Genomic DNA, 22,285 nt, shown 5'->3' with positions numbered 1-22,285 from the left:
TGGTCAAGTAATCTTCAACAAAGCATGAAAAATGATACAGTGGAAAAAAAGACAGTCTCTTCAATAAATGGTGCTGGGAAAACTGGACAGCTATATGTAGAAGAATGAAACTCGACCATTGACCATTTTCTTACACCGTACACAAAGATAAACTCAAAATGGATAAAAGACCCCAATGAGAGACAGGAATCCATCAGAATCCTAGAGGAGAACATAGGCAGCAACCTCTTTGATATCAGCCACAGCAACTTCTTTCAAGATATGTCTCCAAAGGCAAAGGAAACCAAAGTGAAAATGAACTTTTGGGACTTCATCAAGATCAGAAGCTTCTGTACAGCAAAGGAAACAGTCAAGGAAACAAAGAGGCAACCCACGGAATGGGAGAAAATATTTGCAAATGACAATACAGACAAAAGGCTGATGTCCAGGATCTATAAAGAACTCCTCAAACTCAACACACACAAAGCAGACAATCAAAATATGGGCAGAAGATATGAACAGACACTTCTCCACTGAAGACATACAAATGGCTATCAGACATGAAAAAATGTTTATCATCACTAGCCATCAGGGAGATTCAAATTAAAACCACATTGAGATACCACCTTACACCAGTTAGAATGGCCAAAATTAGCAAGACAGGAAACAACATGTGTTGGAGAGGATGTGGAGAAAGGGGAACCCTCTGACACTATTGGTGGGAATGCAAGTCGGTGCAGCCACTTTGGAGAACAGTGTGGAGATTCCTCAAGAAATTTAAAATAGAGCTTCCCTATGACCCGCCAATTGCACTACTGTTATTTACCCCAAAGATACAGAGGTAGTGAAAAGAAGGGCCATCTGTACCCCAATGTTTATAGCAGCAATGGCCATGGTTGCCAAACTGTGGAAAGAACCAAGATGCCCTTCAACGGACGAATGGGTAAGGAAGATGTGGTCGATATACACTATGGAGTATTATGCCTCTATCAGAAAAGATGAATACCCAACTTTTGTAGCAACATGGTTGGGCTGGAAGAGATTATGCTGAGTGAAATAAGTCAAGCAGAGAGAGTCAATTATCATATGGTTTCACTTATTTGTGGAGCATAACAAATAACATGGAGGTCATGGGGAGATGGACAAGAGACGGAGTTGAGAGAAATTGGAAGGGGAGGTGAACCATGAGAGACTATAGACCCTGAAAAACAATCTGGGGGTTTTGAAGGGATTTGGGGGTGGGAGGTAGGGGGAACCAGGTGGTGTGTATTGGGGAGAGCATGTATTACATGGATCACTGGGTGTGGTGCAAAAACAATGAATAATGTTATGCTGAAAAGAAATAAAAACAAACAAGCAAATAAAAATAAATAAATAAATTTTAAAAATTAAAAAAAAAAAGACATTAAGAGAAGAATCCCAAAACTGCAAAGTACTGGCAGGGGAGTATGATAGTTCTGTAATGAGTTTATGTCTTATAAAGTAAAAAATGTGAATTTCACTGTGAAAAGTATGAAAATAATTCTCTATTTTTGTTTCCTGGTTTTATTGGCTTTTTGTTTCCTGGCTTTACTGGTACTTGTATTTCACAAATATTTGTAGAGTACTGAGTACATGTTAGGTGCTACTCTGTGCACAAAGCAGACAGTCTCTAACTTTACAGGGCTTATATTCTGGTAGGGACAGCGAGTTTGAAATACCACAATCACATACAGTCTATGTCTGTTAGAGAAGTGGAGAGCATGGGACAAAGATATAGAGCAGCTGGGATAGTCAGGGCTGCAGGATAGCAAGCAGCCGGCAGCAGTGCCCCATAAGGTGGTCACTGTATGCTGTGAAATGGCAACAAAGACATGGAGGAGGAGGGGAGGAGCCTGTCTGGATCCCATGGGAAGAGATTCTCCACAGTGAGGAACAGCGAGACAAAGCTGTTGGTGTACCTGGGTGTTCAAGGACCAGAGGAGGTGAGTGTGGGCCAGAGAAGAGTGAATGATGGGGAGAGAAGCAGGAGTTGAGGATCAAGATCAAAAGCTTCATCAAGATCAAAAGCTTCTGTACAGCAAAGGAAGCAGGGAGGGTCTTCCTTAATGGGCTTGGGATCACTTGGGCAACTGTGGAATCATTGAAGGGCTTTGGTAGAGAAGGGACATGGTTTTGCTTATAGGTTTATAGGTTCACAGACATTGACTGGATGGAGGATGTCACACTGAGACTAGTAATTGTCATCCCCCAGGTGAGACAGATAGTGACTCAGCCAAATTTGAGTAGCACAGGAGCTGAGAAGTCAGTGTTTGGTTGTCAGGTGGGGTTTGTCCTGCAGAAGTGTCTTGCTGTGATATATCTACCAGGTCTCAGAAGACCAAGGCCTGCAAGGTGCTGGGGGCAATGGGATGAACCTTCTTTGAGCACAGGTCGTGATTTGCATCCTGTGAGCAGTGGAATGAAGGCAGGTTTCAACGGAAGTAACTGTGAGGTCTAGTTTCTAGCACACATATAATTCAGTAGAAGAAAAAGACGTGGGCAAAAACAATAACTTTAGGTGTGGGTGTGGAGAAGTTCCAGGTGTGATGCGATGAATAGGATGTTACCACTAGGCCACAGTAGAGCTCTTTGGTGAGTTTTCAGTCTTGTCCTTAGAGGAGGCAGTTTAGAGCTGTGGTTCTCAGAGTGTGGTCCTTGGAACATCAGTATAAGCTTCTTACCACCTCCTTAGAAATGCATATTCTTGGACTCACTCCAGACCAACTGAACCAGGAGGCCTTGGGGTAGAGCCCAGTAGTCTGTGTTTCAGAGGGCTTCCTGGTGATTGTGATGCCTGTGGAAGGTTGGACCTACAAAGTTAGAGAGTCCTTCATGGAAGGGCCTGGAGTCAGGAGCACAGGCTCTGAGGAGTCTCTTTGACACCATTTGTGTGTTTCAAAGTTGTAGGATAAAATTGTCCCATTAGGAGTTGTCACAGCTGAATCCCTAAGTCAGGGCCTCCTTCCTGACAGCGTGTTTCCTTCCCTGTCCTGCATCTCTCCAGCTTTCTCACTCCTGTGTCTGTGTCCACAGAGCAGTTTATGGTGATTGGCCCCTCCGAACCCATTGTGGCAGTGTTAGGTGCGGACATCATGCTGCCATGTCATGTGTCCCCGGCCATGGATGTGGAGAATATGGAGCTGCGGTGGTTCCGCTCCAAGTTCTCAGAAGCAGTGTTCATCTATCAAAACCAGCAGGAGCAGACAGAAGAGCAGTTGGCTCAGTACAGAGGGCGAACCTCACTGGTGAAGGATTTCCTCACCCAGGGGGAGGCTGCTGTGCGCATCCACAATGTCCAGGCTTTCGACAATGGGCTGTATACCTGCTTCTTCCGAATGGGAATCTTCTATGAAGAGGCCGGTTTGGAACTGAAGGTGGCAGGTGGGTGCTGATCGATATTTAGAGACCTGCAGTATTGGAATTTGGAGCCACCTCAGGGTCTAAGTTAATAGCCCTCAATTTATAAAGAGGGAAAAATGGGTCTTTCACTCTTTATTTATTCGGTTTAAATATATAGAACTCCTGGTATGTGATAGCTATTGTTCTCTGCACCTGGATATCTCAGTGTAAAAAATAAAGTTCCCTGCCCTGTAGAGTTTATATTGTACAGACAATAAATAGCCAAATAGATAGGTTATAGACAATGTTAGATGATGGTGAGTAGAGATTTAGCCAAATAAATATTTTAGGTGTGAGAGTTCCAAGCAGAAGAACAATGCACATGAGATACCTGAGGGAGGAGTGTGGCTGGTGAGTCTGGGCAGAGAGAGAGGCCACATGATTGGTGTGGAGGTGAATAGGAAGGTGGTGAGAAGTGACTATCCAGAATAGAGAGGTGTTCCTTGTCCAGGTGCACAGAGACGGGATTTATCAGGAGAAGCCCATGAGTAATGCACACTTAAGCAGATATTTGAGTGAAGCGGACAGTGTTCTGAAATGGCCTTCTGGTTGATGGATCTGTGGGGGCATACACAGCATGGTGATTGTGGGTCTGAGCAGTCAACCCAACTGTTGTTGGAATGGAGTGTGTACTCCCTGAAGGGTGCAAATGGTGTGAATGGGAAGGAAGTGGATAGGAGTTTTGTTTGTGGGGTAGTGGGGCTGGTAATACCAGACCATCAAAGGCTTCATGTGCTCTTATGCCGTTTAGATGCAGGGCTGAGGGAATGTTCAACAGAGTAGTGGAGCGAGGTGTGTGAGGGCAGATTTGCTTTGGCAGCTATAATGGATGGTGTATGGATGGTGAGCAAGACTGGAGGCCTGAATGTAGTAATGGGGTGGAGAGGATGGCCTCCTGCATTCATGTAGGGGCAGTGTAGTGGGAAGGGAGCACTCCAGCATCAGAGAATTTTGGAAAGTAGACCCAGCTGAGTGAGGAGATTTGGGGAGAAGGACAGTTTGGAGGCATGGAGAGAAGGGACTTCAGGTACTCACAGGTGTTTTTTTGATTTTTTAATTGATTGTTTAGTGGTAGAAATATTGATTTTATGTGTAAGCTGTAGATTGCTGCTATAATGCTGTATAACACAGACATAGAAATCTCAGTGGTTTATAACAACATGCATGTATTTAATCTAGCATTCAGGGAGTTCATTTCATCTGGGCTGTGTTTGGCTAATGTTAACATGTCTTACTCATAAATCTTTGGTCTTGTATGGGAAATATAATTAAAACTATAATCTTCCAACTCAAAATCTTGTCCCTAAGACAGCAGGAAGAAAGCTTCTTTTTATTATTAAATTAGCATTAACTACAATGTGCTATGAATCACAGAGATTCTATCAAGAAATGCAAGGACAGAAGAAATCTCATCTCTTCCATATGCAGACAGAACTCATCCCATACATGTTCTCAGGATCAACAGTTATGAGCCCTCATGTAGGTGGACTTGCCAGAACTTTTTGTCCTAGATGGGCACCTTATATTTGCTTGGAAATTGGGTGAGCATATAAGTTAGCTAATTGGCTTTATTCTGGGGAAAACCAAATTCTCCTACCTTAAAAATAAAAAGAAAATAATTCTATTGTCATTAACATAGAGTGTTATATTCATTTCAGGTGTGCAATATAGTGATTCAACATTTTCATATATAATCAGTGGAAATTTCAATAGAAACTCTGCAGGCCAGAATGGAGTGGTGTGATATATTCAATGTGCTAGGAAAAAAAAAAAAAAAATATATATATATATATATATATATATGTGTGTGTGTGTGTGTGTATAAATATATACACACATATATATACACATATATATGTATATATGTATATATGTACATGTATATTTATATATATATGTATATTTATATACATGTACATATATACATATATATGTGTATATATATATATATAGCTCCAAGAAATCAGCAAGGGAATCATTCAGAATAGGAGAGATGAAGAGTTTCCCAGACAAATAAAAGTTACAGTAGTGTATTTTTTTTTTTTTTTACAGTTCTCCCATCATGATGACAGGTAGTGATTTTACATGTGAATTGTGGTGCCCACAGAGGTTAGGCTCCTACCCTGGCAGAGAAGGGGGAGAGAGGGCTGCTGTCTTCCTTGGTGTGAACAGTTCAAAGTGAGGGCTCCCAGGTCATTGAGAAACACATTCTTGGATCACAGAGCTGGCAAAAGGCCTATTTTTTTTTTTAAGTACTTATATACATTTAAAAGAGGAGAGAAAACACCCAAAAGACCTCAAGTAAATGCTACAAGAAAAGGATGGGATGGGGCTCTCTTTCCCTATTTTCAACAGGGACAATAAGCTTCTTACTTTTAATATATTTTGTCCTGACAGTAAACCTTGGCTGGGTTTGCTCAGCTGGTGTTGTCCAGCTGGCTATTGGTTGATCTGGGAACCCTTCAGCTGGAAAGGCTGCGCAAGCCTGAAGATGTCTGTCCTGTGGCAGAGGACAGGGCAATGGCACAAGCATTTTCCAACCTCTGCTAGAGTCACATTCCTTGAACTCTCAGTGGCTGAGTTAAGTCACAGGATGGAGCCCAGAAGCAGAGTGTGAAGGCATTAACAGTAGGTGGCAGAGGGCTGGCTGGATGTAAAGAAGAATGAAAGATTGCGGGTATTTTCAACATTATCCTATCACAGATGGGGCCAAAATGAATTAGTTCAGGATTTGAGTCTGAAGCATCTGTGAGGAATCCTAGCACAGCTAAACCAGAGATGTGGATATTAGGGAGCAAGCTCAGGAGGTATGTAGGGTGATGGAAATGATGACCGAGTGGCAGTGGGTGTGCCCACAGATGCCCTGCAGAATGTGTGAGTTGAGAAGAGCAGAGAAGGATGGATCCTGGAACCAAATTCCTCCTATCCCTCTGGGTGATGGAATTCCCACCCTCATGGTTGGGGAGAAGAGCCTGTTCTCTGGGCCTGCCACAGGTCCCCATGTTCCTTCCTTCTGTTCTCCATGGCAGACCCCCTTACATTAATCCTTGTAGGGACCACTCCCCCTAAAGAGCCCCCAAAATGCAGTGCTGTGCATGGAGTTGTGCATAGGAAGGTTCTGCTGGAATCCCTGGGCTCTGGGTGGCCTCCCTGTGCTCTCCAGCTTCTCTCTTCAGGTGTGGGCTCTGCCCCTCAAGTACACATCACAGGGCCAGAGGAGGATGGGGTCCGAGTTGTGTGCATGGCCTCAGGGTGGTTCCCAAAGCCCCAAGTGCAGTGGAGAGCTCTCAGTGGAGAGAAGTTCCTGACGTTCTCTGAGACCCAAGCCCAAGATGATGAAGGGCTGTTCACCATAGAGACCACTCTTGTGGTGAGGGACAGCTCTTCAGGGAATGTGACCTGCTCAGTCCTCAACCCCATCCTGGGCCAGGAGAAGGCAATGGCCATTTTCATCCCAGGTCAGTACTACTTCTCACTCCTAGAAGGGTGGGATTATCTGGTTGGGGGTACCTGTGTGTGCTGGGTTGGGCCGTCCTGAGCAGTGCCCTGATGGGGTGTCTGGCTGGGCACAGAACCCTTCTTCCCTCTGAGTTCTCCCTGGAAGCTGACTTTCATGGTGATCCTGACTGTGCTGATGCTCCTACTCCTTGGGGCTGTCTTCTACATCATGAGAGAACATACTGCAAAGCACCAGGCGATGCAGGAATTGGAGAAACTGCACAGAGAAAAGGAGGAGGACCAGCGGATAAAGGAGGAGGCACTGAAGGCTAGAGGTAAGGCAGGACAGGGCCAAGGCAGACAATGAGGAAGCTGGTGCAGAGGAGAAGTGGACAGTAGGGCCCTTGGCCAGGAGCAGGGGGCTGAGGAGGACCAGAGAGGACAGGTGGGGCTGTGGAGGCTCAAGGGGTCTGGAGTTAGATCTTCATGGAGACATATAGACATATAGATGCTCTTGTGGGTTTTCCAGGTGCAGTGTTTGCTGCTCTTAGTGATGGGATTTTATGTGTATTTTTCAATTTTTTTTTTTTTTTTTTTTTTCAGATGAACTCCAGGCCAGTCTCGGTATGTTGTTTCCTTTTCCCAGAAGTTTCTGTGTCACATTTCTAGGAGACATTCTGGTTCTCAGCTCACCTGTTTCCTGTGTTGCCTTTCAGACTGGAGGAAATCTGTTTACCTGGCCGGTGAGTGACTGTCTGGATATCTTTGGGTCTCTTGCCCCCTAAGCCATAGTGTCCCTTCTCAGTTTCTTGCAGAGACGTGAGGACCCATCCCTGGTGCAGAAGTGGAAACTGGCGGGAGGCAGAACTTGCTCCATGGGCTTTCCCCATCTGGGCTATTGTTTTGCACTTGGTGCTTTGAAACCTAGAATGATGGTGGTCACTGGAGTCTGTTGTGCTCCTTTGTAGCTTTTCAGCCTTCAATGCAACTAGTTCTCAATTATCCTGAATACTCTGGAATATTTTAGTGAAACTATATAAATATATGTGGCCATTAAATTTAGGCGTGTGATCTCTCCACATAACACCATCGTGGGAGAGTCTTTTCTCTGCAGTTCCTGGAGGTACTGATCACAAAGTGTTGAGTAGAGGACTGGGAAGAGCTTTGGTGGGAGTGTCATGGGATAAGTTGTCAGTGGTCCAGTGATGAGTTTTCTGAGAACGTTTGGCCACTTTTACCCTGGAACTCACATAACCTCCTGGTCCATATTTCATCTCCCCTTTTGTGTTATTTCCCATATCTCTCTTTTCTGGAAATCATTTGATGTAATAATAACTTCTTACATTCCTGGAATAATGTATACTTTATTCCATAAAACATTTTTCTTACATTGTATGCTTTTTGACCTTTAAATTAAATTGAAAGCAGATGGAATAAAAATTTTGACTTTTTTTTTAATTGAAAATTTCTTTAAAGATTTTTTTTTTTATTTTATTTATTTGACAGAGAGACATCACAAGTAGGCAGAGAAGCAGGCAGAGAGAGAGAGAGAGGAGGAAGCAGGCTCCCTGCTGAGCAGAGAGCCCGATGCGGGACTCGATCCCAGGACCCTGAGATCATGACCTGAGCCGAAGGCAGCGGCTTAACCCACTGAGCCACCCAGGCGCCCTGAAAATTTCTTTATTTGAGGATGCAATTGATATTGGTATTCATTTCAGAAAAATTCTGTGGATGAAATTAGTTAGTATTATGCATTTTCTTTTGGTAATCAAGAATGGTTGGACATAGTGTATTGTCCTTTGAAGAAATAATATATTTTATTGAAAATTTATTGAAATGCACATTTTGACTTATTGCTGAATACCCCTGCACCCCTTAAGAAAGGAAGAAACAGATTTAGATGTTTAGATTAGATGTTGACTGTATTTATGCTGAGTACCTCTCACACTGTTACCAATTTTTTTAAACATGAAATTTCTTTAAAGATTAAAATTCTTCTCAACTGGCCCCAGGAGATCTACCTGACTCTTACAGGTTCAGTGTTTCCACAGAAGTTGTGTCTCTTCTATTGTTCAGAAAATCAAATGCATATAGGTAACTGGCCTTGCAATGCTTGTGGGCATAAAATTGAATGAATAACTTAAGAGTTTTTTCATCTTAGGGATACTTTTTTTTAAAATTTATTTTTTATTTATTTTCAGCATAACAGTATTCATTATTTTTGCACCACACCCAGGGATCCATGCAATCCGTGCCCTCTATAATACCCATCACCTAGTACCCCGACCTCCGATCCCCCACCCCTTCAAACCCCTGAGATTGTTTTTCAGAGTCCATAGTCTCTCATGGTTCAACTCACCTTCCAATTTCCCCCAAATCCCTTCTCCTCTCTAATTCCCCATGTCCTCCATGCTATTTGTTATGTTCCATAAATAAGTGAAACCATATGATAGTTGACTCTCTCTGCTTGACTTATTTCACTCAGCATAATCTCTTCCAGTCCCGTCCATGTTGCTACAAAAGTTGGGTATTCATCCTTTCTGATGGAGGCATAATACTCCATAGTGTATATGGACCACATCTTCCTTATCCATTTGTCCGTTAAAGGTCATCTTGGTTCTTTTCACAGTTTGGTGACCGTGGCATTGCGGTTATAAACATTGGGGTACAGATGGCCCTTCTTTTCACTACATCTGTATCTTTGGGGTAAATACCAGGAGTGCAATGGCAGGGTCATAGGGAAGTTCTATTTTTAATTTCTTGAGGAATCTCCACACTGTTTTCCAAAGAGGCTGCACCAACTTGCATTCCCACCAACAGTGTAAGATGGTTCCCCTTTCTCCACATCTTCTCCAACACATGTTATTTCCTGTCTTGCTAATTTTGGCCAATCTAACTTGTGTAAGGTGATATCTGAATGTGGTTTTAATTTGAATCTCCCTGAGGGCTAGTGATGATAAACATTTTTTCATGTGCTGATAGCCATTTGTATGTCTTCATTGGAGAAGTGTCTGTTCATATCTTCTGCCCATTTTTTGATATGATTGTCTTTTTTGTGTGTGTTGAGTATGAGGAGTTCTTTATAGATCCTGGATATCAACCTTTTGTCTGTACTGTCATTTGCAAATATCTTCTCCCATTCCGTGGGTTGCCTCTTTGTTTTGTTGACTGTTTATTTTGCTGTGCAGAAGCTTTTGATCTTGATGAAGTCCCAAAAGTTCATTTTCGCTTTTGTTTCCTTTGCCTTTGGAGACATATCTTGAAAGAAGTTGCTGTGGCCGGTATCGAAGAGGTTACTGCCTATGTTCTCCTCTAGGATTCTGATGGATTTCTATCTCACGTTGAGGTCTTTTATCCACTTCGAGTTTATCTTTGTGTATGGTGTAGGAGAATGGTCGAGTTTCATTCTTCTACATATAGCTGTCCAGTTTTCCCAGTACCATTTATAGAAGAGACTGTCTTTTTTCCACTGGATATTTTTTCCTGCTTTGTCGAAGATTATTTGACCATAGAGTTGAGGGTCTATATCTGGGCTCTCCTCTCTGTTCCACTGGTCTATGTGTCTGTTTTTATGCCAGTACCATGCTGTCTTGGTGATCACAGCTTTGTAGTAAAGCTTGAAATCAGGTAACGTGATGCCCCCGTTTTATTTTTGTTTTTTCAACATTTCCTTAGCGATTCAGGGTCTTTTCTGATTCCATACAAATTTCTGGATTATTTGCTCCAGCTCTTTGAAGAATACCCGTGGAATTTTGATCGGAATAGCATTAAAAGTATAGATTGCTCTAGGCAGTATAGACATTTTAACAATGTTTATTCTTTCAATCCAAGAGCATGGAATTGTCTTCCATCTTTTTGTGTCTTCTTCAGTTTCTTTCATGAGTGTTCTGTAGTTCCTTGAATACAGTCCTTTACCTCTTTGGTTAGGTTTATTCCCCGGTATCTTATGGTTCTTGGTGCTATAGTAAATGGAATCGATTCTGTAATTTCCCTTTCTGTATCTTCATTGTTAGTGTATAAGAAAGCCACTGATTTCTGTACATTGACTATGAAGCCCCAGTTCAGATGTATTTTCTCTCCCCTTATTTCCACAAGTCTACACACTTATATACGTTTACATGACCAATCAGCGAGCAGGGTACAGGAGGGAGCGAATCAGGCTGTGCACCTAAACAAACAACTTCGCTAGCAACCAATGCTGTTTACTTCCTCTTTGGGCGTTCTTCTTAGTCTCACGAGGCAATCCTAACCTGGCAACTAGCCAGGCGCCATCTTTTAATGGCGGAGGCCGCCCTGGACAGGGGCCTGCCTCTGACATCTCCCCCTTTTTTCTTTTATGGTAAGGATCGTTCCTGTATGAGTTCTAGTAGTTTGGGGGTGGAGTCTTTTGGGTTTTCCATATAAAGAATCATGTCATCTCCAAAGAGAGAGAGTTTGACTTCTTCATTGCCAATTTGGATACCTTTTATTTCTCTTTGTTGTCTGATGGCTGTTGCTAGGTCTTCTAATACTATGTTGAACTAGAGTGGTGAGAGTGGGCATCCTTGTCTTGTTCCTGATCTCAACAGGAAGGCTGCAAGCTTTTTCCCATTGAGGATGATATTTGCTGTGGGTCTTTCATAGATAGATTTGATGAAGTTCAGGAGTGTTCCCTCTATCCCTATACTTTGAAGCATTTTAATCAGGAATGGATGCTGGATTTTGTCAAATGCTTTGTCTGCATCGATTGAGAGGACCATGTGGTTCTTCTCTCTTCTCATATTAATTTGTTGTATCGCATTGATTGATTTGCGAATGTTGAACCATCCTTGTATCTCAGCGTTGGATTCCACCTGATCATGGTGGATAATCTTTTTAATGTGCTGTTGGATCCTATTTGCTAGGATCTTGTTGAGAATCTTAGCATCCAAATTCATCAGTGATATTGGTCTGAAATTCTCCTTTTTGGTAGGGTCTTTGCCTGTTTTGGGGATCAGGGTAATGCTGGCTTCATAGAAAGAGCCTGGAAGTTTTCCTCAATTTTTTTGAAACAGCTTCAAGAGAATAGGTGTTATTTCTTCTTTGAAAGTTTGGTAGAATTACCCAGGGAATCCGTCAGGTCCTGGGCTCTTGTTTTTTGGGAGGTTTTTGATCACCGCTTCAATCTCATTACTAGATATTGGTCTATTCAGGTTGTCCATTTCTTCCTGTTTTAATTTTGGGAGTTCATAGTTTTCCAGGAATGCATCCATTTCATCTAGGTTGCTAAGCTTATTGGCATATAACTGTTGATAATGACTTCTGATGATTGTTTCTACTTCCTTGGTGTTTGTTGTGATCTCTCCCTTTTCATTCATAATTTTATGAATTTGGGCTTTTTCTGTCTTCTTTTGGATTGGTGTGGCCAATGGTTTATTGATCTTATTGATTCTTTCAAAAAACCAGTTTCTAGTTTCATTGATTCATTCTACTATATCTCTGGTTTCTATCTCATTGATCTCAGCTCTAATCTTGATGATTTCCCTTCTTATGTGTGGAGTTGGTTTGATTTGTTGTTGATTATCCAGTTCTTTTAGGTGTAAAGAGAGGTGCTGTGTTCTTGATTTTTTAATTTTTTTGAGGGAGGCTTGGATGGCTATGTATTTCCCCCTTAAGACTCCCTTTGCTCTATCCCATAGGTTTTGGACCAATGTGTCTTCATTCTCATTGGTTTCCATGAATTGTTTCAGTTCTTCTTTGATCTCCTGGTTGATCCAAGCACTCTTAAGCAAGGTGGTCTTTAGCTTCCAGGTGTTTGAGTTTCCTCAGAACTTTTCCTTGTGATTGAGCTCCAGTTTCAAAGCCTTGTGATCTGAGAATATGCAGGGAATAATCTCAGTTTTTTCGTATCGGTTGAGTCCTGATTTGTGACCCAGTATGTGGTGTATTCTTGAGAAGGTTCCATGTGCACTTGAGAAGAATGAGTATTCTGTTGTTTTAGGGTGGAATGTTCTGTTTATATCTATGAGGTCCCTCTGGTCCAATGTATCATTCAATGCCCTTGTTTCTTTCTTTATTTTCTGCTTCGATGATCTATTACTGAGAGAGGCGTGTTAAGATCTCCTAGTATTAATGTATTCATATCACTATGACTCTTTATCTTGATTTACAGTTTTCTTATGTAATTGGCTGCTCCCATATTGGGGGCTTAGATGTTTACAATTGTTAGATCATCTTGGTGGATTGTCCCTTTAAGAGTAATGTAGTATCCTTCTGTATCTCTGACTACAGTGTTTAGTTTAAAATATAATTTATCTGATATGAGAATCGCTACCCCAGCCTTCTTTTGAGGCCCATTGGCATGAAAGATGCTTCTCCATCCCTTCACTTTCAGTCTGGGTGTATCTTTAGGGTCAAAATGGGTCTCTTGTATTCAACATATGGATGGGTCCTGTCGTTTTATCCAATCTGCAACCCCGTGCAGTTTTATGGGCGCATTTAGGCCATTCACATTGAGAGTTATTATTGATAGATATGTTTTCATTGACATCGTGTTACCTTTGAAGTCTTTCTTTCTGTAGATTGTCTCTTTATTTCTGTCCAATGTTATTTTTAGGATTTTTGCTGTTTTATAGAACCCCCTTTCAATATTTCCTGCTGTGTTGGCTTTGTGGTTGCATAGTCTTTTAAGCCTTACCGGTCTTGGAAACTCTTTATCTCTCCATCCATTTTGAATGTCAATCTTGCTGGATAAAGTATTCTTGGCTGCATGTTCTTCTCATTTAATGTCCTGAATATATCTTGCCAGCCCTTTTTGCCTGCCAGGTCTCTGTGGACAGGTCTGAGAAAGTTATTCTGATGGGCTTTCCTCTGTAAGTAAGGAGCCTCTTTGTCCTATCGGCTTTCAAGAGATTATACCTACAATTATGATTCCTCAATTTGACTATCAGGTGCCTTGATTTTTTTTGCAATGTATAATCTTGGGTGGAGACGTTTCATCCTCTAGTGCATGAATGCTGGTTCCATTTGCGAGATTGGGAACATTTTCATGAAGAACTTATTCCACTATATCTTCTAGACTTCTTTCTTTCTCCTCCCCTTCAGGGATTCCAATAATTCTAATGTTGGAACGTTTCATGGCATCATTTATCTCCCTGATTCTGTTTTCGTGGTTTCTAAGCTGTTTCTTGCAGGCTTCCTCCTGATCCTTTCTCTCTATCTGTTTGTCCTCCAGATCACTAATTCTATCTTCTGTCTCAGTTACCCTAGCTTTGAGAGAATTTAGATTAGATTGGAACTCATTGAGAGCATTGTGAACCTCAGCCCTGGTAGCTTTTAACTCTGTTCTAACTTTGTGAACATCATCTCTTGTCACTTTTAGCTCAGCCCTAATCAATTCTGTTTGGTCATCCATGGCTTTCTCCAACCTAGCTATTGCCTGGATAATTGTTAGCCTGAATTCTCTTTCCGACATATTGTGTATGTTGATAGCTATTAGCTCTGTTCCAAAAGGTCCATCCTCTGTATTTTTCTTCTGTTGGGCATTTCTCCTCCTAGTCATTTTGGTGAGAGATGACTGAACAGATGTAGCTGGATGTATCGACCATGGTGCAGCCAAGGTGCACCCTGGAACACTTCAGAGTAACCAGGATTCCCCACCCATACGAGAGACAAAAGAAAAGAAAAAGAAAAGCAAAAAGAAAAAAAAAAAGAAAAAAAAAGAGAAAGAGAGAGATAGGAAAGAAAGGGAAGATGAAAAAGAAGGTTCAGCCCAAATCGTCCCCAAGGTAAGATTTAGAAAGTATACAAATGAAAACAGACAATGCAAAGACTGATAAAAGTATATGGCAAAAGAAAAAAAAATATATATGCAAATAAAGGAAGAACCTCGTCAAAAAGATCTCTAAGTGTAAGATTTATATACTATCAGGAGAAACACAAAAACACAGAAACAGTGGTGGAAGAAAAAGATGGGAGAGTGGTTATAAATTCTCAGTGTGGGTGAGGAAGGTTGTTTTGATTCTTCCTGGATGTATCTTGATATCTTTGTTAAATGACTCAACTTTCCTAAGATAAAGGGGGATTAAAAATTTGTTTACCTATAGAGATAGTATTGATTGGGGAAAGGGGATTACTTTGAAGTTTAACTCTATATGAATATTAGAAAATAAAAATAAAAAGGAATAAACTAGACTAAACTAAACTAAAATTAAAAAAAAAATCAAAAAATAGAAATCCAAAAGTAAAACACAGGTGTATGTATCAAAACGTTCAGGTTAGAAGTTATTATGGAATTTGATGTACTGGACATCTCACTGTGATGGTAAATAAGTTAAAAAATTATCTATATAAGAAAATAAACCAGAATACTGGGAATGAGTTAAAAATAAACGTTGTCCTATGAAATAGTGGTGGTTAATCTCTTGTAGTCTTTTTTTTTTTTTTTCCTTTCTTGGTTGGTTTTCTGGGAGAGTGGCCTGTCATGTTGGTTTTCAGTCAATGATGTTCCCTGAGATAAGTCCCCCGCCCCCCTCAAGGGCAAACTGCTGAGCAAACTGCTTTTTTTCAGGCTTTTTTTCTCTGGCGGTTTTTATGTTTCTTCACATTTCTTTTTTCTCTCACCTTGACCGCTTTTGATGGTTTTTGTAGGTTTAGAGGAAAGCAAACTACACCCTGACTTCCCTCTCAGAGAGAAGCCTCAGTCGGGCTGCAAAGTCCAAATACATCCCCCCTTTGCTGCTGGCAGTTCAGGTTCCCAGTCGCGGTCCCTGGGGATGCAGGATTTTTTGCTTGTATCCTAAACCATGGCAGAGGCGGCTGTCTGGGCAGCTCCAGACCGCCAGAGAGGTTCCAAGCAGTGATCGCACACTGAAATTTTTCCGCTGGCCCGGGTTGGAAGTACCTGGTCTTTCTGGGTCTTAGAGTGCCCGGCTTGCATGCACCTCTTTCAGGGGAAGCTGTAGGTCCCGCAAGCTTTTCAGGCTCAGAGAAGGGGCGCAGGTCCGAAAGCGCCCGGCTGGGCCTTTGTGCACCTCTTTCAGGAGAGAGTTTGGGGCGTGCATCTTAGTCTCTGAAACAATGGTGCAGGTCAAAGAGCACCGGCAGGGCCTTTGTGTACCTCTCTCAGGGGAGGATGAGGGGCGCGCGCATCTCAGGCTCTCTAGCAGGGCTTGCGTGTTCTGTTGTGTGGCGAGGCTCCCAGCCCCTCACAGGAGCCAGACCCCACTTCTTCTCGGGCATCCTGGCAGCTTAGGGACCAAGACCTGGTTTCTCCGCTGTACTCTCTCTGGCTTAGCGCCAGGGGAGGCTGTCCTGGGACTGGGGATTTAAGCCCCTGTACCTAGCCACCCTGATTACCACAATTTCCCCTCGTGATCCTTTGCTCTTTTGAAGTGCTTTCAACCAGTCTCCAAGTTAATGCTGGTCCCCAGACGCAGGGCACTCTCGCTCATATTAGGGGTATTGCTTTCCAACCGGTCGCCTCTGGTGGCTCCCTCCCCCTTTTGTTTATCTTTTGATATCAGTTCGCCGTTCCCACTCCACTTTACCTGCCCACTGGCGTCTTCTGCCCCTGTAGAGATCCAGACGTGTAAAATTCTGATCTCAGGCTGATTTCATGGGTGATCGGAGTCCTTTGGTAGGTAATCAGCTCACTTTAGGATACAGGTTTAAAAGGCGTCTCCTCTTACTTCCCCGCCATCTTGTCCCCCCCACTTTAGAGATTCTTAATGTCATATTAAATCATTCAATTTTATGTTATTTTCATTTGTCTCTTTGGACTCTTCTGAATTTATTTATTTATTTTTAAAATTTTGTCTCTTCTGTTTAAAATTGTTTTTCTTGGTTCACTCTTTAGTCTACTTGTCTGTAGGAGAATAGAGGTTTAATAGTTAAAAGTTTTTTGATCTAAAAAAATTTGTTTTTATAAACTTATATAAACTCTATAAAAATAGAGTTTTTATAAACTCTATTTTTATCCCCAGGGGTACAGGACCATGAATCGCCAGGTTTACACACTTCAGAGCACTCACCATAGCACATACCCTCCCCAGTGTTCATAACCACACCCCCCTCCCTAAACCCCCTCCTCCCAGCAACCCTCAGTTTGTTTTGTGAGATTAAGAGTCACTTATGGTTTGTCTCCCTCCTGATCCCATCTTGTTTCATTTATTCTTTCCTTCCCCCTCACAGGACTGCCTTTGCCCTGTCCCACAGATTTTGAACCATTCTGTTTTCATTATCATTTGTTTCCATGAATTTTTTCAATTCTTCATCAGTTTCCTGGTTGACCCATTCATTTTTTAGAAGGATGCTGTTTAGTCTCCATGTATTTGGGTTCTTTCCAAATTTCCTCTTGTGATTGAGTTCTAGCTTCAGAGCATTGTGGTCTGAAAATATGCAGGGAATGATCCCAATCTTTTGATACCGGTTGAGACCTGATTTATAACCCAGGATGTGATCTATTCTGGAGAATGTTCCATGTGCATTAGAGAAGAATGTGTATTCTGTTGCTTTGGGATGAAATGTTCTGAATATATTTGTGATGTCCATCTGGCCCAGTGTGTTATTTAAGGCCTTTATTTCCTTGTTGATCTTTTGCTTGGATGATCTGTCCAGTTCAGTGAGGGTCGTGTTAAAGTCCCCTACTATTATTGTATTATTGTTGATGTTTTTCTTTGATTTTGTTATTAATTGGTTTATATAGTTGGCTGCTCCCATGTTAGGGGCATAGATATTTAAAATTGTTAGATCTTCTTGTTGGACAGAACCTTTGAGTATGATATAGTGTCCTTCCTCATCTCTTATTAGAGTCTTTAGCTTAAAATCTAATTATCTGATATAAGGATTGCCATCTCAGCTTTCTTCTGTTGTCCATTAGCATGGTAAATTGTTTTCCACCCTCTCACTTTATTTTTTATTTTTATTTTTTTTTAAGATTTTATTTATTTATTTGAGAGAAAGACAGTGAGAGAGAGCATGAGCGAGGAGAAGGTCAGAGGGAGAAGCAGACTCCCCATGGAGCTGGGAGCCCGATGTGGGACTCGATCCCAGGACTCCGGGATCATGACCTGAGCCGAAGGCAGTCGTCCAACCAACTGAGCCACCCAGGCGTCCCCACCCTCTCACTTTAAATCTGGAGTTGTCTTCTGGTCTAAAATGTGTTTCTTGTGGGCAACATATTGATGGGTTTTGGTTTTTTATCCATTCTGATAACCTGTGTCTTTTTGGGGTATTTAGCCTGTTAACATTCAGGGTAACTATTGAGAGATATAAATTTAGTGCCATTGTATTGCCTGTAAGGTGACTGTTACTGTCTATTGTTTCTGCTCCTTTCTGATCTACTACTTTTAGGCTCTCTCTTTGCTTAGAGCACCCCTTTCAATATTTCCTATAGAGCTGGTTTGGTGTTTGCAAATTCTTTCAGTTTTTGTTAGTCCTGGAAACTTTTTATCTCTCCTTCTATTTTCAATGATAGCCTAGCTGGATAGAGTATTCTTGGCTGCATGTTTTTTTATTCATTTAGTGCTCTGAATATATCATGCCAGTTCTTTCTGGCCTGCCAGGTCTCTGTGGATAAGTCTGCTGCTAATCTAATATTTTTACCATTGTATGTTACAGACTTCTTTTCCCAGGCTTCTTTCAGGATTTTCTCTTTGTCGCTAAGACTTGTTGATTTTACTATTAAGTGATGGGGTGTGGACCTATTCTTGTTGATTTGAGGGGGGTTCTCTGCACCTTCTGGATTTTGATGCTTGTTCCCTTTGTCATATTTGGGAAATTCTCTCTAACAATTCTCTCCAATATACCTTCTCCTCCCCTCTCTCTTCTTCTTCTGGAATCCCAATTATTCTAATGTTGTTTCATATTGTGGTGTCATTTATCTCTCAAATTCTCCCCTCATGGTCCAGTAGCTGTTTGTCCCTCTTTTTCTCAGCTTCTTTATTCTCTGTCATTTGGTCTTCTATATTACTAATTCTTTCTTCTGCCTCATTTTTCCTAGCAGTAAGAGCCTCCATTTTTGATTGCACCTCATTAATAGCTTTTGTGATTTCAACTTGGTTAGATTTTAGTTCTTTTATTTTTCCAGAAAGGGCTTTTATATCTCCAGAGAGGGTTTCTCTAATATCTTCCATGCCTTTTTTGAGCCCAGCTCGAACCTTGAGAATTGTCATTTTGAACTCTATATCTGACATATTATCAATGTCTGTATTGATTGGTCCCTAGCCTTTGGTACTGCCTCTTGTTCTTTTTTTTTTTTTTTTGTGGTGAGTTTTTCCACCTTGTCATTTTGTCCAGATAAGAGCATATAAAGGAGCAAATAAAATACTAGAAAGGTGGCAAAGACCCAAGGAAAATGTGCTTTAACCAAATCAGAAGAGACCCTACATCATGGGGGGTGAGAAGAAAGGGGATAAAAAGAAGTTCAGAAAAAAAATTAAAAAAAAAAAAAAGAAAACAAATAATGAAAAAAATACAAAAAAAGAAAAGAATATATATATATTAGACTGGGGACTAGAACAGGGTCCCTCACTTAATTTTGGGAGTATTTTGGTCTCTTAGAAGAAACTACTTCCCAAAATTTTAAAGAATGAAAAACGTATATAAGGGTCAATACAGTGAAGGGATGGAATATGCCTGTAAAAATGAAAAAAAATTTTTTTTTAATTTCTGAAAAAGGAGTTGATAAAGCAAGTTCTTTGGGAGAATAAAGAAAAAGATAGTGGAGAGAATTTGCTCAGGCTGGAGACTAGAACAAGCCCAGAGCTAGATTTAGGGTGTATTTTGATCTATTAGAAGAAGTTGTACCCCAAATTTCTTAGAAGAAAAAACCCTATGTGTATATAAAAAATAAAGTTGAATACAATGAAGGATAAAATATGAGTATAATAATGAAGGTTCAAAAAAGATTATTATTTTTATTGTTTTTTATAAAAGGTATTGTTAAGGTAAACTAGTTAAAAATGTTAAAAAAGAAAAGGTTAAAAGTTAAAAAAATTAGTAGAGGAGAAAAAAATTAACTGCAAGTGTAAAGAATCATGGGGAGAAAGCCATGAGTTCCGTGCTTTGCTTTCTCCTCTGGAATTTCACTGCTCTCCTTGGTAAGTGAACATGGTCTTAGCTGGATTTCTTGTTGATCTTTTGGGGCAGGGGTCTGTTGTAGTGATTCTCAAGTGTCTTTGCCCCAGGCAGCATTGTACCGCCTTTACCAGGGGCCAGGCTAAGTAATCCGCTCGGGTTCGCTTTCGGGAGCTTTTGTTCCCTGAACGCTTTCCATAGAGCTCTGAAGGACGGGAATGAAAATTGTGACCTCCCAATCTCTGGCCTGGAGGAGCCGAGAGCTCGGGGCCCCACTCCTTAGTGCACCCTCAGAGAAAAGCGCTCAATCACCTTAGTCTCCCTGGCCTCCGGCTGCGCTCCGAACTCACCCAGCCTGCGATCGGTTCAAGGTAACCCTGACCTGAGCCTCACTCCTCAGCTCTGTCTCTGTAGCTGGCTTCCCCATTCTAATACCTGTGAGCTCAGAGACAGATTCCCCTGATCCTTCTGTGACCTTGCAGGACCTGGGGCCACACTGACCCCACGTGGGCTTCACCGCGGTTTAGCCTCTGGAGTGATGTCCCTCAGTGGAGCAGACTTTTAAAAGTCCTGATTTAGTGCTCTATGTTCCACCCCTTGCCAGGAACCTGCCCCTCCCCCCGGGGTCTATCTTCCTGTTGCTTTGGATCACTTCTCCACCGGTCCTACCTTTCAGAAAGTGGTCGATTTTCTATTTCTAGAATTGCTGTTCTTCTCTTTGATCTCCCATTGGATTTGTAGGTGTTCAGAATGGTTTGATAAGCTATCTAGCTGATCTCCTTCTACCTGATGTAGTCTCAGCCTGCTACTTCTCTGCCATCTTGACTCCTCTCAAAAGTTCTTTTGATTTTTATTTTAATTGTCATTTTGATGGTTTTGCTATTCAACTACATTTTCTTTCTTTCTTTTTTTTAAATTTCTTTTCAGTGTTCCAGAATTCATTGTTTATGTACCACACCCAGTTCCATGCAATATGTGCCCTCCATAATACCCACCACCAGGCTCACCCAACCTCCTACCCCTTTCCCCTCCAAAACCCGCCGTTTGTTTCTCAGTGTTTTTATTTTTAATGTTGTTTTTAAGACTCAGGACAATAACTTGGCAAAGGTCATACAGCAGCAAGAGGCAAGCATGGAACTCAGCCTGCAATGCCGGCTCTCTGACCTGTGGTCCAAGGAATTTCCCAAAACATCCTATTCTTTGCCCATGTCAGAAGGGTATCTCCTCTCTAGCCTCTTTCCTTACTCTTTTGATAGTGTCACCTATAGCACAGAGAGGAGTCAAGTGCCAGTAGATCAATACTATGCAGACTTGTTCTGGCTCATGTGTCACCAAGTTGTCTTCCCTTTCAGCCCTGAAGAAAGCAAAACTGTATGCAGGTAAGTGACTCAGTTTCCTGTGGCTTTACCTCCCCAGCCTCCACTGTGCCACCTTCTCTCTCATTGGGCCACACACCAGGATGGGGTTGATGTCCTTGATCTCCTTGTTATGTTTGTTGTGTCCTTCTGAAGACTGCAGGGACTGTCCTTGGGATCACAGATCTACCTCTATTCTGACCCATCCTCTACTGTAGGTTGCTGTTAGAATTAGAAACACCCTCTGGACACACCTTGTTCAACAGAGAGTTTTGTTGGTCCAGTGACAACAGAGTGGTCATTTGTAAGGGCAGTTGGACTATGGCATTGATGATGTACTTCAGAATTTGCTATCTCTGGAATATTTTAGAAATCAAGCTTGCTTGCTTAGGACTCAGGTCTTCCTTAAGGGATCCTTTTTTCTGAATCCATTTTACAGTGAAATTCCTACCTCTTTTTGGATCTTGCTTTGGTTTTCCTGTTGTTGTTTGGTGTTTTTTGTTTTTTTGGTTTATTTTTGCTTTTTTTTTTCTGTTTCTCTGGAGTGATGGTCTTCATTTTGCTTCTGCATGCTCTTACTCCTTGTCCAAGCCAGGTATCTTCCTCTAAACCTCCATGGTTGTTTTGGAAGTAGTTATCTTTAGCTTAGCTGTTCTGATTCTCAGATCCAGAACCTCCAGGATATTTAGGGAGTCCTGGTAGTAGGTTTGTGAGATACTCACCATTATAAACAAAATCCTATGTACATGTTTGTGTTACAGTGTTAATAAATTAATTTTTTAGAGAACAGTAATGTATAATTGTTTGCAACCATTATCTCTCCTTTTAAGAGAATTCTGGGTTTACCTGATGGTCTCAGTACTGGTTAGATTTATTAGGGGCAATGTGTGAGGATTGCAATAGAAGCTCAGAGGAGTGAAAATTGTTTACCAGAGAAAATTTGGGAGTAAATCAGGGAAAGAAAAGCTGGTTGGAGAAGAGAAGAGGAGATGAGAAGGAAAGTAGAGAGCCTGTGATTCCTCTCAGAGATACTTTGGGTGGCTGAGAGTAGAAGAGAT

At 41.6% G+C, this 22,285-nt stretch overlaps 1 protein-coding gene and 1 pseudogene across 1 annotated transcript in view; one reads left to right on the top strand and one right to left on the bottom strand.

The window, feature by feature from the left end:
- LOC116589409 overlaps positions 1 to 22,285 on the bottom strand; it is a 245,749-nt pseudogene that overhangs the window by 51,017 nt on the left and 172,447 nt on the right.
- Positions 1 to 22,285, top strand: part of LOC116588967 (butyrophilin subfamily 1 member A1-like) — a 35,807-nt gene that overhangs the window by 9,426 nt on the left and 4,096 nt on the right. The window contains exons 3-6 of the mRNA XM_032340748.1: positions 3,034 to 3,381; positions 6,576 to 6,857; positions 6,972 to 7,172; positions 7,507 to 7,580. Of these exons, the coding sequence (XP_032196639.1) occupies positions 3,034 to 3,381; positions 6,576 to 6,857; positions 6,972 to 7,172; positions 7,507 to 7,580 (905 nt within the window). The remainder of the gene's footprint in view (positions 1 to 3,033; positions 3,382 to 6,575; positions 6,858 to 6,971; positions 7,173 to 7,506; positions 7,581 to 22,285) is intronic.

This window comes from Mustela erminea, chromosome 4 (genome assembly GCF_009829155.1).
Source record: "Mustela erminea isolate mMusErm1 chromosome 4, mMusErm1.Pri, whole genome shotgun sequence".
NCBI lineage: Eukaryota > Metazoa > Chordata > Mammalia > Carnivora > Mustelidae > Mustela > Mustela erminea.
Note: the sequence above shows the minus strand (reverse complement) of the source record. Positions and strands in the feature narration are given on the sequence as shown.